The sequence below is a fragment of the Giraffa tippelskirchi genome, chromosome 7 (genome assembly GCF_054371585.1).
Source record: "Giraffa tippelskirchi isolate mGirTip1 chromosome 7, T2T-mGirTip1v1.2.pri, whole genome shotgun sequence".
Lineage (NCBI taxonomy): Eukaryota > Metazoa > Chordata > Mammalia > Artiodactyla > Giraffidae > Giraffa > Giraffa tippelskirchi.
The window spans coordinates 65,946,057-65,962,212 of NC_137281.1; the positions used below are offsets into that span (position 1 = coordinate 65,946,057).

At 55.1% G+C, this 16,156-nt stretch overlaps 1 protein-coding gene across 1 annotated transcript; it reads right to left on the bottom strand.

The window, feature by feature from the left end:
* Positions 1 to 206: 206 nt before the first annotated feature.
* LOC145514101 (uncharacterized) lies at positions 207 to 2,018 on the bottom strand. The gene is made up of 3 exons (XM_081511190.1): positions 1,822 to 2,018; positions 1,110 to 1,422; positions 207 to 859 (listed from the first exon to the last, which is right to left on the bottom strand). The coding sequence occupies exons 1-3, from the start codon at positions 1,954 to 1,956 to the stop codon at positions 231 to 233; spliced, it is 1,077 nt and encodes a 358-aa protein (XP_081367316.1). The 5' UTR covers positions 1,957 to 2,018; the 3' UTR covers positions 207 to 230.
* Between the last annotated feature and the right edge of the window lie 14,138 nt (positions 2,019 to 16,156).

Here is a 16,156-nt window from a genome sequence, read left to right on the forward strand (position 1 = left end):
ATTGATTGGGGACACCAAGAATATAGGAAGGAATGCAGAAAGAAAAGATGAAATTGTGTTCAGGATCGGGGGGAGGGATGAACAGGGCGTGCTTGCCTTGAATCCAGGCTTTGTTGGGGGGTGGGGCATAAAGATCGAACGGGTCTGAAACTACAAAGTGGGATGGTAACACAGTATCACCAGAGTTACACAACAGTGTTCCCAAATTGCAACAATGATGAAAAAGTTTACTAATCCCAACTTAACCAAGAGAAATACAGGAAACCATACACAAAATAAAACATCACCAGAAAGGTGGAAACAAACCAAATGCAAAGCAGTTCAGGGGAAAGGAACTCCATGTCCCCTGGGGGCAGACCGAGTTGCCGGCGTCCACGGTGAGCAGACAGGGATGGAGGCTGCAGAGCCGACCGCTCCCCTGGACGTGGTGTTTCCGGCAAGGGCTCTGGGTCTCTGCCCAGAGCGGGGGCTCGTTCTTCCTGCAGGGGCGAGTGAGTCATCGTCGGCGTCTGGGTGTTGCGCGGGAGCCAGGGCAGGCTCTCCCTGCCGAGGCGGTGACTCCTCCTCTGCCTCGGGTTCTCCTGCCAAAGCCCGAGCAGGTACAGGTGCACGTGGAGGTGGAGGTTCTGGCTGAGGGGGTGGGACATCAGTGCCTGGGGCTGGGGGCCCTGCAGGCACGGAGATCCGATCTGCCCGGTGTGCTGGCCAGTACCCAGCTGGCCTGGTGTCTCTGCGAGGGCAAGTCTCGGTTCTCCATCTGGCCTCGGTGGATCCCTGGGTCCTGCACCTGGAGCCACCACCTCTGTAGGGACAGGTCTGGGAAGTAGAGCCTGGTTCCAGTTGGAGGCCAGTGCTAGAGCTGGGGGAGAAGCAAAGTTTGCCCACAGGCCAGCCTTGGCATGTGCGTATCCCGGGACAGAAAGCTTCCAAGAGATTCCCAAAGAGTACCCAGGGTCGGATGTCTTTTGGGACTGAAGTGTGCAAGATGGGGGTGGGGGTGTGAGGCCAGCGCTTGCTGCAGGCCCAGCAGCATCTTTCGGGGACTCGTCCGTGTGTAGCTCAGCACCCCCTCCCCACACACTCCCGTGCACCAGCCCCAGCGTCCTCACCTCTGTGCTCTGGCGTGCTGGGCTCCAGGTCCTCCTGCTGCCTCAGAGGCCGGGGTTCTCGGGACTCTGGGTCGGAGCCGGGTGTGCTGAGCTCCGTGGCAGCCTCAGACTGGGCCGCCGGGTGTATCCTGGGCGGTGTCTCGGCAGCAGGCCTTCCCCGCCTCCGCTTCGCCCCCGGTGGGGCTGATGCCTCCGTGGGCACGCTCACCTGGAGCCTGCACTGGGCCTCACGGGCGGGGGGGTGGTGCTCCGACCCCTCCCTCCGGGAGGTGGACGGGGTGTCCCCGTCCTCGGCCTCATCACGTGGGAAGCTCTGCAACGACAGTGACCGTCAGCCAGCCGTGCTGGGAGTTTTCCGAGCTGGGCCTGGCCAGTGGAGCCGCTGCTTCTGCCTGCTCGAACTTCTCTTCCCAGAAGGGTCAGAGACGTGTGTCTGCTCAGATCCCCACCCGGGAGGAAAGAGACCCACCTGAGGGTGTGAGGTCAGCCTGGGCGGCCGGCGCTGCCCGCACTCTCCCCATCCCACCCAGCCTGCTCTCCCCTGGGGTGTGGACACAACTTGTCCGCAGGCTTCTGACCCCACATCCGCCTGGGCTTCCTTGAGGGAGACACACCCCGAGAAACCCGCATCCACACACACAGGCAAAGGACCCGGTGTTTCCGGGTGGCATGGGAGAGGTGGCCTGGCCCCGCCTGGGGCTCCCCGTGTTACCTTTCTGTTTCTCCGGGCAAAGGGCCAGAGGCCTCTCGGGGGTGCCCTGAGCCAACGTCGACAGGGTGCCCACGCACACTGCCTGTGAGCTCTCCTGAGGCCCCGGCCTCTGGGCAGGGCCAAACAGCAGAACATCCTGGCAGCAAGTGATCTGGCTGGGGGCTCCTCTCCGCTCTGGAGGCCTGGATACCCGGGTTGTGGGTTCTGTTGGGTTCTGTTGCCGGTAGGTGACATCATTTCCTGGGGTTCGTGCTGAGGTCCCTTCCCCAAAACTTCGCAAGGGAATCTCTGGGTTTCTGACTGCTCGACCACCCCCCTTAGGCCATGTGCAGGCACAGTGACAGCCACACAGCCCAGCCCACAGCCCTGGGGAGGCCTGGGTGCAGCCAGGGCCTGAGCTCCGAGGACCCCGCTGCTCTCAGACCAGGCTCCTTCTTCTCATAAGTGGTGTGGCCCTGGACAAGCATATGCCCCTCAGGGTTTCCCCGGTCTCTCCATCTGCAGAGTGGGGGTCATTCTCCCATCTGTTTCCTAGGTCTGTCGACCTACGAGCAGCTCCATGCCTTTCCACCTGGGGCCGATATCACGTGGAGCTTGTGCGCTGAGACTTCAGAAAGAAAGACTCCATCCAGGGCTGACACAGCACAGAATGGGGCAGAACGAGGCCTGGATGCGCCGTGGTACCCAGGAAAAGGCACTCCCCCTCCTGACTGTTTGGAGACCCCGCATGCAAGTTGGAGGACTGAAAGGAAGACTCGAAGGTCTCCCTCTCTGATAGAAAAGAGTAGCCAACTTTCTGGTCCTCTGTTTCCATTGAGATTCTGTTCAAGTGTCCCAGCTCGGCTTCTGCGGGTGGCTGAGCTTCTAATGGCTCCCTGTGTTCTTGTCTTTTCCTCTCCAAACCTTCCGTCCTTTTCCCCCTTCTGGGGTGGATGGGCGCTGTCATTGCTTGTACCTTCGAGACAGATTGATGAAAAGTCTGGACCATCGACTCCTTTCCTCTCTTTGGTTCCGTGTCTCTCTCTGGCTGTGTCCCTCTCTTTTCCTTTTTCGATTCAGTCTGTGTCTTCCTCTTTCTCTCTCGTGTGTGGATGGATGGATGCTAGGAATGCACATGTATATGATTAGATGAGGGTTATGTTTTAGGGATAGGTTAGAGGGAGAGAAAGGCTTTAGGTCGGAGTTGGTCATGGGGGAAGGGTCAAGGGTGGTGGTGGTGTTTCTTGGAATCTGAGTGCTGTGCATTCTTCGTCTCTTTCCATATGAACCCCTTCTCAGATACACCACTTGCAAGGAGTCTCTCATGTTCCGTTTCCTATCTTTTGCATTTGTGAATGCTTAGCTTCTCTGTTGTGAAGAGGTTCCATTGGATGGATACCCATTGGTGTACTTGGTTTCCCTCTTTCCCTTACTTGAAGAGACCCATTTCTACCTCCGCCCAGCAAATGGCAAGGAGACTCTGATGTTAAGGAGCCTTTGACCTACGCTTCTTTCTAGCTATCTCATGACATCAGTCTTTAGGGTGAGGTTTTTCCCCGATATTGAGGTGGTGTGAGATCAAAACCAATAGCGTTCTTCAGATGTAGCTGTCTGGTTTTCCCATGGACATTGATTGAAGAGGCTTTCTTGTTCCCATTTGGATATTCTCCCCTTCTGTGTCAGAGATGAGTTGACCTTGGATGCCGGGGTTTGTTTCTGGACCCTCAACTTTATTCCATCGATCTGGATCTGTGTGTGTTGTTGTATTCCCAATAGCATACTGTCCTGCTGCTGCCGCTGCGGCTAAGTCACTTCAGTCGTGTCTGACTCTGCGCGACCCCATGGCCTGCAGCCTACCAGGTTCCTCCGTCCAGGGCATTTTCCAGGCAAGAGTACTGGAGTGGGTCGCCATCGCCTTCTCCGATACTCTCCTGAGGATCCTAGTTTGGTCGTCTAATTTCCTTTCACACAACCTTGGACGTCCGTATCGGGGCTTTTTCGTCGGATTGTATTGACAATTTAGGCTCTTTTCTGTTTCCGTAACCCCTTTTGCAATTCTTTGTTCGGTGCGAACATGCATTGGCATTTTGGGAGGAATAGCATCGAAGCTGTGGATTGCCTTGTGGGGCTGTGACATCATTTTCCCAATAGGAATTCTTTCAAGCCCTGAGCACAGCTTCTCTTTCCAGTGATTGGTGTGGGCTTGATCTTCTTTCTTCCATCTCTCGCCGTTTTGTGAGAACAGGTCCTTCCTTCCCTTCTGGGTTAGATGGACTCGTGGGTATCACTTCAGTGAATGGCATTGTCAGTGGGGGTGATAATTCCCTTCTCATTGGAAGACTTTGCTGTGAGTATTAGAAGTGCAAGTGATTTCTCTTCCCCTTCCTCCCTGTCCATCTCTCAGAGCCACCGGGAAACAGAGGCCTCATCCAGGGTCACACAGGCCTGAGGGAGTGCAACTAGACTGTTGTTTCTTCAGGCCCTCAGTGCTGGACATCATCCGGGATACTCTGTGTGTGTCTTCCTCAGTCTGGCGTCCCTTCAGACCTTTCCCTAGTTTTCACAGGCTTGTTGTGTTGGTGTTCTTTGTCTGTTTGGAGACACGTCCTTGAGAAGCTTTGTGTTTCCACTCATTCGTCTCGCGATGTATGACCTGTCTTTTGCTTTTGTAATGAGGTCTTTCCCACGGTAGATACCTTTGATTTTGCAAAGTCCAGTGTATTCTCTGGGTTGTTTTGTGGACTGCCTTTTAGTTTTGTGTGTGAAGACTCAAAGCACGTGTCCGGTTTCTGCTCATTGTTCTTCTAGATTTGTGACAAGTTTTCATGGAAACTTTGTCTAGGGATAACTGGAAGTGAACTCGGTGTAAGGTGTCAAGTCTCCATCTCCATTCATGTCATGCCCTGCAGTTTCCAATTCCCTGTTCCTGAGTGGTTTTGGAGACCTTGTGGGAAGTTTGGTTGCATCGGAGTTTGCATTTCCACCTTGAGTAGATTCACACTGTTCTGCCCTCAGGGACACTGTCAAGGGGGAGTGAGGAGCAGCCTGCACTTGCAGCAGTGACCACACGGTGGGGCGAGTGCTGCTGTTCCCTCTGGGAGCCCCAGGCCACAGGCATCCCAGTGAGGAGCCAGCTCTGTGCTCAGCTGAAAGGAGTTAGTCTCTCAGGAGCCTCTGAGCCCTTGCCTTTGGATCACCCAGGGTGGGCATTTACTGTGACAGAAAAAAATTGCCCTGAATTCCATGGACAGAAGAGCCTGGCTGTGTAGAGTTCGTGAGTTGCCGTGAATCAGACACAACTGAGGACACAAAAACTCAATAGACTAAAACACTTTTTGGGGGTGGGGGGAGTGAAAGGGGGTGATGTGGGGTTTTTTGTCTTATATAATAGCCAAGGGAAATCTAGTTTAAACCTAAATTCACATAGATGGGAAAGGTATAGCTCTCCGTCACCCTATTAAAAAAAAAAAAAACAACGACTTAACTTTTCTGAAAGTTTATTTAGTAGCTTCCTTGAGCAGTTCATTGTGAAGCATTTTTTTTTTTTTTCTGTGACATTGGCCTCATTAAAAAGTACGGTTTGCGTTTACTGGATAATTTTGTTCATTGGTTTGTTAGGGAATCTTGGTAATATTTGAGTTTCCTGGGGAGCATGGTCACATGACCTGGCCCTGGCCAATCGGTGCGTTCCACCTCCCTGGCCACTGTGATTGGCTCCGGACTGGGGCAGTGCCCAATCGGGGCCCAGGGCCGGGCCTCACGTTGGAAGCCAGGGGAAGACGAGCTCTCGTCCTGCTGGGGTAGGGGAAGGGGTGGGGCCGGGGGAGGTCAGGCTCCAGCAGTGGGAGGGGCTTGAGGTCCGCCTGCGGCAGTTGGTGACCTTCCTGCTCCCCTCAGGGCAGAGCCGCCGGCCTGAGAATGAGGGCGCTGCTGAGCCCAGGGGCTGGGATGGCCCGTTGCTGCTGTGGTCCCAGAGCTCCACCCGAGACCTGAGGGAGGCCGTCTGCCCGTGAGTCCTCTCCCGCTTGTCTGTCAGCTTGTTTGAAGCATGCTGGGTTTTCTGCCCAGCTGGCTAAGGGGAGTCCCTGGAAATGCAAGGGTGTGGGTTTTGGCAGACTTCAGGGAAGACATGCCAGATGAGCCTGGGAGACTCCAGCTTAATCTGGATTCAGGAGATATCTCTTCGGGCCAGCTAGTAATTGTAGGATAAGCCTAATGAGTCTTCACAGGATGAAGAGAGTAACGTGCCAAGGTAGCAATCGATGTCCTCCTTCGAGAGGATGAAGCTGGTGCTCAGAGAAGGGGGGAACTTGGCCACAGCAAGGAGGTGTGCACCCAGACAGAACCCCCAGATCCGGCCATTTGAGCTCAGGGAGGCCAGTGGTGTGGCTTGTCCCTGTGGCAGGGGCCGAGGCACGCAGCCCACCCTGATTCCTGCGGGGGCCTGACTTGGGAAGTGCCATCTGGTAGCTTTGAGACTCACCAAAGCAAATTGCACTGGAGAGAGGAAGGACACCTTCCTTCATCCACCCCCCACCCCCGCCGGATTCCCACATACCCTGACCCCTTTCTCTGGATTTCGGAGCCATTTCCAGAGTCCCGCTCATATGACCTCATTCGAAGTGCGCTGTGGACGAGCTGCCATGTGCAGCTGCTACCACAGCAGCCAAGGGCTTTAGCTCCCGAGTACCTCCCTTCCTTTGGAACTTGGGGGCCCTCTACTCCCCACTTGCACACCACAGACCTTTGCTGAGGATTGTGGGGACCCTCACTCAGTTTGCAGCACGTTGTAGCCATCCCTGTCCTCTCAATACCTCCCTTGCAACTCAGCTTGTGAGCTCCTTTGGAGCAGCGTGGCCCACCTGGCTGCAACGGAAGAGACACAGCTGACAGGGAAACAACAGCTTAGATCTGACAGCCGGAAAGCTCTGTCAAAAGGGACCTCCCTCTTCACACCGTAGAGGCTGTAGGAGCCGCCAGGGTTTGGGAACCAGTGCTGGGGCCAAAATGACTCCAGAGCTGTTTTCCTTCCTGGGGAGGGTTCTGGCTCCAGTGGGAATGGCTCAAGTCTCCTAAGGTTCTGAAAGCCCACTGTGTGCAGATTCACGGTACACAGAGAGGAGAAGGTGGAGTCCTGCCCTGGAGGTGGGCACAGCTCACGGATGAGCCAGGCAGGCAGGCAGGCAGGCAGGGCATGAGAACACCTGAGCTGCCTTCATGAGTGAATGGTGTGGGGGCAGAGGAAGAGAAGCCGGTCTGCTCCCTCATGTGGTGCCCAGGGCAGGTTGTCCCCAGAGGAAACCCTTACGACGGTGAGGACTATCACTGCTGTTTCCCAAGGGGTTCCGTCGGTGCGTGTCTTCCCCGGAGCGGTCAGGCCGTCTCTAAAGTACACTGGCCATGGGCATTGCCTCTCCTTGGAACTTCCCATGTGTTTCTCTTTTTTATGGAACAGTGATTTTTTAGAGGGGTTCTGGGCCACAAGGTTGTTGGGTCATTTTCTAGCCTTCTGTCGTGAAGAACGCTTTCCTGGGCGTTGGGGTGGTTTGTTGTTCCAGCTCCCTTTCTTGGCTTCTTTTGGGAGCTGGTGCAACAAGAGGAGCTCAGCCTCTGCCTTCTGGCTGAGATGTCACCCTTCAAACAGCAATGCCTGCCTGGAGATAATGATGGCATTTGCCAAAAGGGCTTCGTTTGGCACATGATATCTTGAAAGGACGTACACCGTCCTTTCAGCTATCAAAGGCTAGTTCAAATGACATACAAATGAGAACTCTCCAATGGAGTCTTACAGTAGGTGGAGAGTCCGAAAAAAACTCCTTCAGTCATTTCACTGAGAGTCATTGATTGGGGACACCAAGAATATAGGAAGGAATGCAGAAAGAAAAGATGAAATTGTGTTCAGGATCGGGGGGAGGGATGAACAGGGCGTGCTTGCCTTGAATCCAGGCTTTGTTGGGGGGTGGGGCATAAAGATCGAACGGGTCTGAAACTACAAAGTGGGATGGTAACACAGTATCACCAGAGTTACACAACAGTGTTCCCAAATTGCAACAATGATGAAAAAGTTTACTAATCCCAACTTAACCAAGAGAAATACAGGAAACCATACACAAAATAAAACATCACCAGAAAGGTGGAAACAAACCAAATGCAAAGCAGTTCAGGGGAAAGGAACTCCATGTCCCCTGGGGGCAGACCGAGTTGCCGGCGTCCACGGTGAGCAGACAGGGATGGAGGCTGCAGAGCCAACCGCTCCCCTGGACGTGGTGTTTCCGGCAAGGGCTCTGGGTCTCTGCCCAGAGCGGGGGCTCGTTCTTCCTGCAGGGGCGAGTGAGTCATCGTCGGCGTCTGGGTGTTGCGCGGGAGCCAGGGCAGGCTCTCCCTGCCGAGGCGGTGACTCCTCCTCTGCCTCGGGTTCTCCTGCCAAAGCCCGAGCAGGTACAGGTGCACGTGGAGGTGGAGGTTCTGGCTGAGGGGGTGGGACATCAGTGCCTGGGGCTGGGGGCCCTGCAGGCACGGAGATCCGATCTGCCCGGTGTGCTGGCCAGTACCCAGCTGGCCTGGTGTCTCTGCGAGGGCAAGTCTCGGTTCTCCATCTGGCCTCGGTGGATCCCTGGGTCCTGCACCTGGAGCCACCACCTCTGTAGGGACAGGTCTGGGAAGTAGAGCCTGGTTCCAGTTGGAGGCCAGTGCTAGAGCTGGGGGAGAAGCAAAGTTTGCCCACAGGCCAGCCTTGGCATGTGCGTATCCCGGGACAGAAAGCTTCCAAGAGATTCCCAAAGAGTACCCAGGGTCGGATGTCTTTTGGGACTGAAGTGTGCAAGATGGGGGTGGGGGTGTGAGGCCAGCGCTTGCTGCAGGCCCAGCAGCATCTTTCGGGGACTCGTCCGTGTGTAGCTCAGCACCCCCTCCCCACACACTCCCGTGCACCAGCCCCAGCGTCCTCACCTCTGTGCTCTGGCGTGCTGGGCTCCAGGTCCTCCTGCTGCCTCAGAGGCCGGGGTTCTCGGGACTCTGGGTCGGAGCCGGGTGTGCTGAGCTCCGTGGCAGCCTCAGACTGGGCCGCCGGGTGTATCCTGGGCGGTGTCTCGGCAGCAGGCCTTCCCCGCCTCCGCTTCGCCCCCGGTGGGGCTGATGCCTCCGTGGGCACGCTCACCTGGAGCCTGCACTGGGCCTCACGGGCGGGGGGGTGGTGCTCCGACCCCTCCCTCCGGGGGGTGGACGGGGTGTCCCCGTCCTCGGCCTCATCACGTGGGAAGCTCTGCAACGACAGTGACCGTCAGCCAGCCGTGCTGGGAGTTTTCCGAGCTGGGCCTGGCCAGTGGAGCCGCTGCTTCTGCCTGCTCGAACTTCTCTTCCCAGAAGGGTCAGAGACGTGTGTCTGCTCAGATCCCCACCCGGGAGGAAAGAGACCCACCTGAGGGTGTGAGGTCAGCCTGGGCGGCCGGCGCTGCCCGCACTCTCCCCATCCCACCCAGCCTGCTCTCCCCTGGGGTGTGGACACAACTTGTCCGCAGGCTTCTGACCCCACATCCGCCTGGGCTTCCTTGAGGGAGACACACCCCGAGAAACCCGCATCCACACACACAGGCAAAGGACCCGCTGTTTCCGGGTGGCATGGGAGAGGTGGCCTGGCCCCGCCTGGGGCTCCCCGTGTTACCTTTCTGTTTCTCCGGGCAAAGGGCCAGAGGCCTCTCGGGGGTGCCCTGAGCCAACGTCGACAGGGTGCCCACGCACACTGCCTGTGAGCTCTCCTGAGGCCCCGGCCTCTGGGCAGGGGCAAACAGCAGAACATCCTGGCAGCAAGTGATCTGGCTGGGGGCTCCTCTCCGCTCTGGAGGCCTGGATACCCGGGTTGTGGGTTCTGTTGGGTTCTGTTGCCGGCAGGTGACATCATTTCCTGGGGTTCGTGCTGAGGTCCCTTCCCCAAAACTTCGCAAGGGAATCTCTGGGTTTCTGACTGCTCGACCACCCCCCTTAGGCCATGTGCAGGCACAGTGACAGCCACACAGCCCAGCCCACAGCCCTGGGGAGGCCTGGGTGCAGCCAGGGCCTGAGCTCCGAGGACCCCGCTGCTCTCAGACCAGGCTCCTTCTTCTCATAAGTGGTGTGGCCCTGGACAAGCATATGCCCCTCAGGGTTTCCCCGGTCTCTCCATCTGCAGAGTGGGGGTCATTCTCCCATCTGTTTCCTAGGTCTGTCGGCCTACGAGCAGCTCCATGCCTTTCCACCTGGGGCCGATATCACGTGGAGCTTGTGCGCTGAGACTTCAGAAAGAAAGACTCCATCCAGGGCTGACACAGCACAGAATGGGGCAGAACGAGGCCTGGATGCGCCGTGGTACCCAGGAAAAGGCACTCCCCCTCCTGACTGTTTGGAGACCCCGCATGCAAGTTGGAGGACCGAAAGGAAGACTCGAAGGTCTCCCTCTCTGATAGAAAAGAGTAGCCAACTTTCTGGTCCTCTGTTTCCATTGAGATTCTGTTCAAGTGTCCCAGCTCGGCTTCTGCGGGTGGCTGAGCTTCTAATGGCTCCCTGTGTTCTTGTCTTTTCCTCTCCAAACCTTCCGTCCTTTTCCCCCTTCTGGGGTGGATGGGCGCTGTCATTGCTTGTACCTTCGAGACAGATTGATGAAAAGTCTGGACCATCGACTCCTTTCCTCTCTTTGGTTCCGTGTCTCTCTCTGGCTGTGTCCCTCTCTTTTCCTTTTTCGATTCAGTCTGTGTCTTCCTCTTTCTCTCTCGTGTGTGGATGGATGGATGCTAGGAATGCACATGTATATGATTAGATGAGGGTTATGTTTTAGGGATAGGTTAGAGGGAGAGAAAGGCTTTAGGTCGGAGTTGGTCATGGGGGAAGGGTCAAGGGTGGTGGTGGTGTTTCTTGGAATCTGAGTGCTGTGCATTCTTCGTCTCTTTCCATATGAACCCCTTCTCAGATACACCACTTGCAAGGAGTCTCTCATGTTCCGTTTCCTATCTTTTGCATTTGTGAATGCTTAGCTTCTCTGTTGTGAAGAGGTTCCATTGGATGGATACCCATTGGTGTACTTGGTTTCCCTCTTTCCCTTACTTGAAGAGACCCATTTCTACCTCCGCCCAGCAAATGGCAAGGAGACTCTGATGTTAAGGAGCCTTTGACCTACGCTTCTTTCTAGCTATCTCATGACATCAGTCTTTAGGGTGAGGTTTTTGCCCGATATTGAGGTGGTGTGAGATCAAAACCAATAGCGTTCTTCAGATGTAGCTGTCTGGTTTTCCCATGGACATTGATTGAAGAGGCTTTCTTGTTCCCATTTGGATATTCTCCCCTTCTGTGTCAGAGATGAGTTGACCTTGGATGCCGGGGTTTGTTTCTGGACCCTCAACTTTATTCCATCGATCTGGATCTGTGTGTGTTGTTGTATTCCCAATAGCATACTGTCCTGCTGCTGCCGCTGCGGCTAAGTCACTTCAGTCGTGTCTGACTCTGCGCGACCCCATGGCCTGCAGCCTACCAGGCTCCTCCGTCCAGGGCATTTTCCAGGCAAGAGTACTGGAGTGGGTCGCCATCGCCTTCTCCGATACTCTCCTGAGGATCCTAGTTTGGTCGTCTAATTTCCTTTCACACAACCTTGGACGTCCGTATCGGGGCTTTTTCGTCGGATTGTATTGACAATTTAGGCTCTTTTCTGTTTCCGTAACCCCTTTTGCAATTCTTTGTTCGGTGCGAACATGCATTGGCATTTTGGGAGGAATAGCATCGAAGCTGTGGATTGCCTTGTGGGGCTGTGACATCATTTTCCCAATAGGAATTCTTTCAAGCCCTGAGCACAGCTTCTCTTTCCAGTGATTGGTGTGGGCTTGATCTTCTTTCTTCCATCTCTCGCCGTTTTGTGAGAACAGGTCCTTCCTTCCCTTCTGGGTTAGATGGACTCGTGGGTATCACTTCAGTGAATGGCATTGTCAGTGGGGGTGATAATTCCCTTCTCATTGGAAGACTTTGCTGTGAGTATTAGAAGTGCAAGTGATTTCTCTTCCCCTTCCTCCCTGTCCATCTCTCAGAGCCACCGGGAAACAGAGGCCTCATCCAGGGTCACACAGGCCTGAGGGAGTGCAACTAGACTGTTGTTTCTTCAGGCCCTCAGTGCTGGACATCATCCGGGATACTCTGTGTGTGTCTTCCTCAGTCTGGCGTCCCTTCAGACCTTCCCTAGTTTTCACAGGCTTGTTGTGTTGGTGTTCTTTGTCTGTTTGGAGACACGTCCTTGAGAAGCTTTGTGTTTCCACTCATTCGTCTCGCGATGTATGACCTGTCTTTTGCTTTTGTAATGAGGTCTTTCCCACGGTAGATATCTTTGATTTTGCAAAGTCCAGTGTATTCTCTGGGTTGTTTTGTGGACTGCCTTTTAGTTTTGTGTGTGAAGACTCAAAGCACGTGTCCGGTTTCTGCTCATTGTTCTTCTAGATTTGTGACAAGTTTTCATGGAAACTTTGTCTAGGGATAACTGGAAGTGAACTCGGTGTAAGGTGTCAAGTCTCCATCTCCATTCATGTCATGCCCTGCAGTTTCCTATTCCCTGTTCCTGAGTGGTTTTGGAGACCTTGTGGGAAGTTTGGTTGCATCGGAGTTTGCATTTCCACCTTGAGTAGATTCACACTGTTCTGCCCTCAGGGACACTGTCAAGGGGGAGTGAGGAGCAGCCTGCACTTGCAGCAGTGACCACACGGTGGGGCGAGTGCTGCTGTCCCCTCTGGGAGCCCCAGGCCACAGGCATCCCAGTGAGGAGCCAGCTCTGTGCTCAGCTGAAAGGAGTTAGTCTCTCAGGAGCCTCTGAGCCCTTGCCTTTGAATCACCCAGGGTGGGCATTTACTGTGACAGAAAAAAATTGCCCTGAATTCCATGGACGGAAGAGCCTGGCTGTGTAGAGTTCGTGAGTTGCCGTGAATCAGACACAACTGAGGACACAAAAACTCAATAGACTAAAACACTTTTTGGGGGTGGGGGGAGTGAAAGGGGGTGATGTGGGGTTTTTTGTCTTATATAATAGCCAAGGGAAATCTAGTTTAAACCTAAATTCACATAGATGGGAAAGGTATAGCTCTTCGTCACCCTATTAAAAAAAAAAAAAAAACGACTTAACTTTTCTGAAAGTTTATTTAGTATCTTCCTTGAGCAGTTCATTGTGAAGCATTTTTTTTTTTTTTCTGTGACATTGGCCTCATTAAAAAGTACGGTTTGCGTTTACTGGATAATTTTGTTCATTGGTTTGTTAGGGAATCTTGGTAATATTTGAGTTTCCTGGGGAGCATGGTCACATGACCTGGCCCTGGCCAATCGGTGCGTTCCACCTCCCTGGCCACTGTGATTGGCTCCGGACTGGGGCAGTGCCCAATCGGGGCCCAGGGCCGGGCCTCACGTTGGAAGCCAGGGGAAGACGAGCTCTCGTCCTGCTGGGGTAGGGGAAGGGGTGGGGCCGGGGGAGGTCAGGCTCCAGCAGTGGGAGGGGCTTGAGGTCCGCCTGCGGCAGTTGGTGACCTTCCTGCTCCCCTCAGGGCAGAGCCGCCGGCCTGAGAATGAGGGCGCTGCTGAGCCCAGGGGCTGGGATGGCCCGTTGCTGCTGTGGTCCCAGAGCTCCACCCGAGACCTGAGGGAGGCCGTCTGCCCGTGAGTCCTCTCCCGCTTGTCTGTCAGCTTGTTTGAAGCATGCTGGGTTTTCTGCCCAGCTGGCTAAGGGGAGTCCCTGGAAATGCAAGGGTGTGGGTTTTGGCAGACTTCAGGGAAGACATGCCAGATGAGCCTGGGAGACTCCAGCTTAATCTGGATTCAGGAGATATCTCTTCGGGCCAGCTAGTAATTGTAGGATAAGCCTAATGAGTCTTCACAGGATGAAGAGAGTAACGTGCCAAGGTAGCAATCGATGTCCTCCTTCGAGAGGATGAAGCTGGTGCTCAGAGAAGGGGGGAACTTGGCCACAGCAAGGAGGTGTGCACCCAGACAGAACCCCCAGATCCGGCCATTTGAGCTCAGGGAGGCCAGTGGTGTGGCTTGTCCCTGTGGCAGGGGCCGAGGCACGCAGCCCACCCTGATTCCTGCGGGGGCCTGACTTGGGAAGTGCCATCTGGTAGCTTTGAGACTCACCAAACCAAATTGCACTGGAGAGAGGAAGGACACCTTCCTTCATCCACCCCCCACCACCGCCGGATTCCCACATACCCTGACCCCTTTCTCTGGATTTCGGAGCCATTTCCAGAGTCCCGCTCATATGACCTCATTCGAAGTGCACTGTGGACGAGCTGCCATGTGCAGCTGCTACCACAGCAGCCAAGGGCTTTAGCTCCCGAGTACCTCCCTTCCTTTGGAACTTGGGGGCCCTCTACTCCCCACTTGCACACCACAGACCTTTGCTGAGGATTGTGGGGACCCTCACTCAGTTTGCAGCACGTTGTAGCCATCCCTGTCCTCTCAATACCTCCCTTGCAACTCAGCTTGTGAGCTCCTTTGGAGCAGCGTGGCCCACCTGGCTGCAACGGAAGAGACACAGCTGACAGGGAAACAACAGCTTAGATCTGACAGCCGGAAAGCTCTGTCAAAAGGGACCTCCCTCTTCACACCGTAGAGGCTGTAGGAGCCGCCAGGGTTTGGGAACCAGTGCTGGGGCCAAAATGACTCCAGAGCTGTTTTCCTTCCTGGGGAGGGTTCTGGCTCCAGTGGGAATGGCTCAAGTCTCCTAAGGTTCTGAAAGCCCACTGTGTGCAGATTCACGGTACACAGAGAGGAGAAGGTGGAGTCCTGACCTGGAGGTGGGCACAGCTCACGGATGAGCCAGGCAGGCAGGCAGGCAGGCAGGGCATGAGAACACCTGAGCTGCCTTCATGAGTGAATGGTGTGGGGGCAGAGGAAGAGAAGCCGGTCTGCTCCCTCATGTGGTGCCCAGGGCAGGTTGTCCCCAGAGGAAACCCTTACGACGGTGAGGACTATCACTGCTGTTTCCCAAGGGGTTCCGTCGGTGCGTGTCTTCCCCGGAGCGGTCAGGCCGTCTCTAAAGTACACTGGCCATGGGCATTGCCTCTCCTTGGAACTTCCCATGTGTTTCTCTTTTTTATGGAACAGTGATTTTTTAGAGGGGTTCTGGGCCACAAGGTTGTTGGGTCATTTTCTAGCCTTCTGTCGTGAAGAACGCTTTCCTGGGCGTTGGGGTGGTTTGTTGTTCCAGCTCCCTTTCTTGGCTTCTTTTGGGAGCTGGTGCAACAAGAGGAGCTCAGCCTCTGCCTTCTGGCTGAGATGTCACCCTTCAAACAGCAATGCCTGCCTGGAGATAATGATGGCATTTGCCAAAAGGGCTTCGTTTGGCACATGATATCTTGAAAGGACGTACACCGTCCTTTCAGCTATCAAAGGCTAGTTCAAATGACATACAAATGAGAACTCTCCAATGGAGTCTTACAGTAGGTGGAGAGTCCGAAAAAAACTCCTTCAGTCATTTCACTGAGAGTCATTGATTGGGGACACCAAGAATATAGGAAGGAATGCAGAAAGAAAAGATGAAATTGTGTTCAGGATCGGGGGGAGGGATGAACAGGGCGTGCTTGCCTTGAATCCAGGCTTTGTTGGGGGGTGGGGCATAAAGATCGAACGGGTCTGAAACTACAAAGTGGGATGGTAACACAGTATCACCAGAGTTACACAACAGTGTTCCCAAATTGCAACAATGATGAAAAAGTTTACTAATCCCAACTTAACCAAGAGAAATACAGGAAACCATACACAAAATAAAACATCACCAGAAAGGTGGAAACAAACCAAATGCAAAGCAGTTCAGGGGAAAGGAACTCCATGTCCCCTGGGGGCAGACCGAGTTGCCGGCGTCCACGGTGAGCAGACAGGGATGGAGGCTGCAGAGCCGACCGCTCCCCTGGACGTGGTGTTTCCGGCAAGGGCTCTGGGTCTCTGCCCAGAGCGGGGGCTCGTTCTTCCTGCAGGGGCGAGTGAGTCATCGTCGGCGTCTGGGTGTTGCGCGGGAGCCAGGGCAGGCTCTCCCTGCCGAGGCGGTGACTCCTCCTCTGCCTCGGGTTCTCCTGCCAAAGCCCGAGCAGGTACAGGTGCACGTGGAGGTGGAGGTTCTGGCTGAGGGGGTGAGACATCAGTGCCTGGGGCTGGGGGCCCTGCAGGCACGGAGATCCGATCTGCCCGGTGTGCTGGCCAGTACCCAGCTGGCCTGGTGTCTCTGCGAGGGCAAGTCTCGGTTCTCCATCTGGCCTCGGTGGATCCCTGGGTCCTGCACCTGGAGCCACCACCTCTGTAGGGACAGGTCTGGGAAGTAGAGCCTGGTTCCAGTTGGAGGCCAGTGCTAGAGCTGGGGGAGAAGCAAAGTTTG

What these genes read in the sequence shown, in the direction of transcription:
- LOC145514101 (XM_081511190.1), bottom strand. Translation starts at nt 1,956, where the DNA reads ATGTTCTGCTGTTTGGCCCTGCCCAGAGGCCGGGGCCTCAGGAGAGCT. An exon ending in TTGCCCGGAGAAACAGAAAG is followed by an intron (nt 1,423 to 1,821) that starts GTAACACGGGGA and finishes CTGTCGTTGCAG; the next exon opens with AGCTTCCCACGTGATGAGGC. An exon ending in CAGCACGCCAGAGCACAGAG is followed by an intron (nt 860 to 1,109) that starts GTGAGGACGCTG and finishes CTTCTCCCCCAG; the next exon opens with CTCTAGCACTGGCCTCCAAC.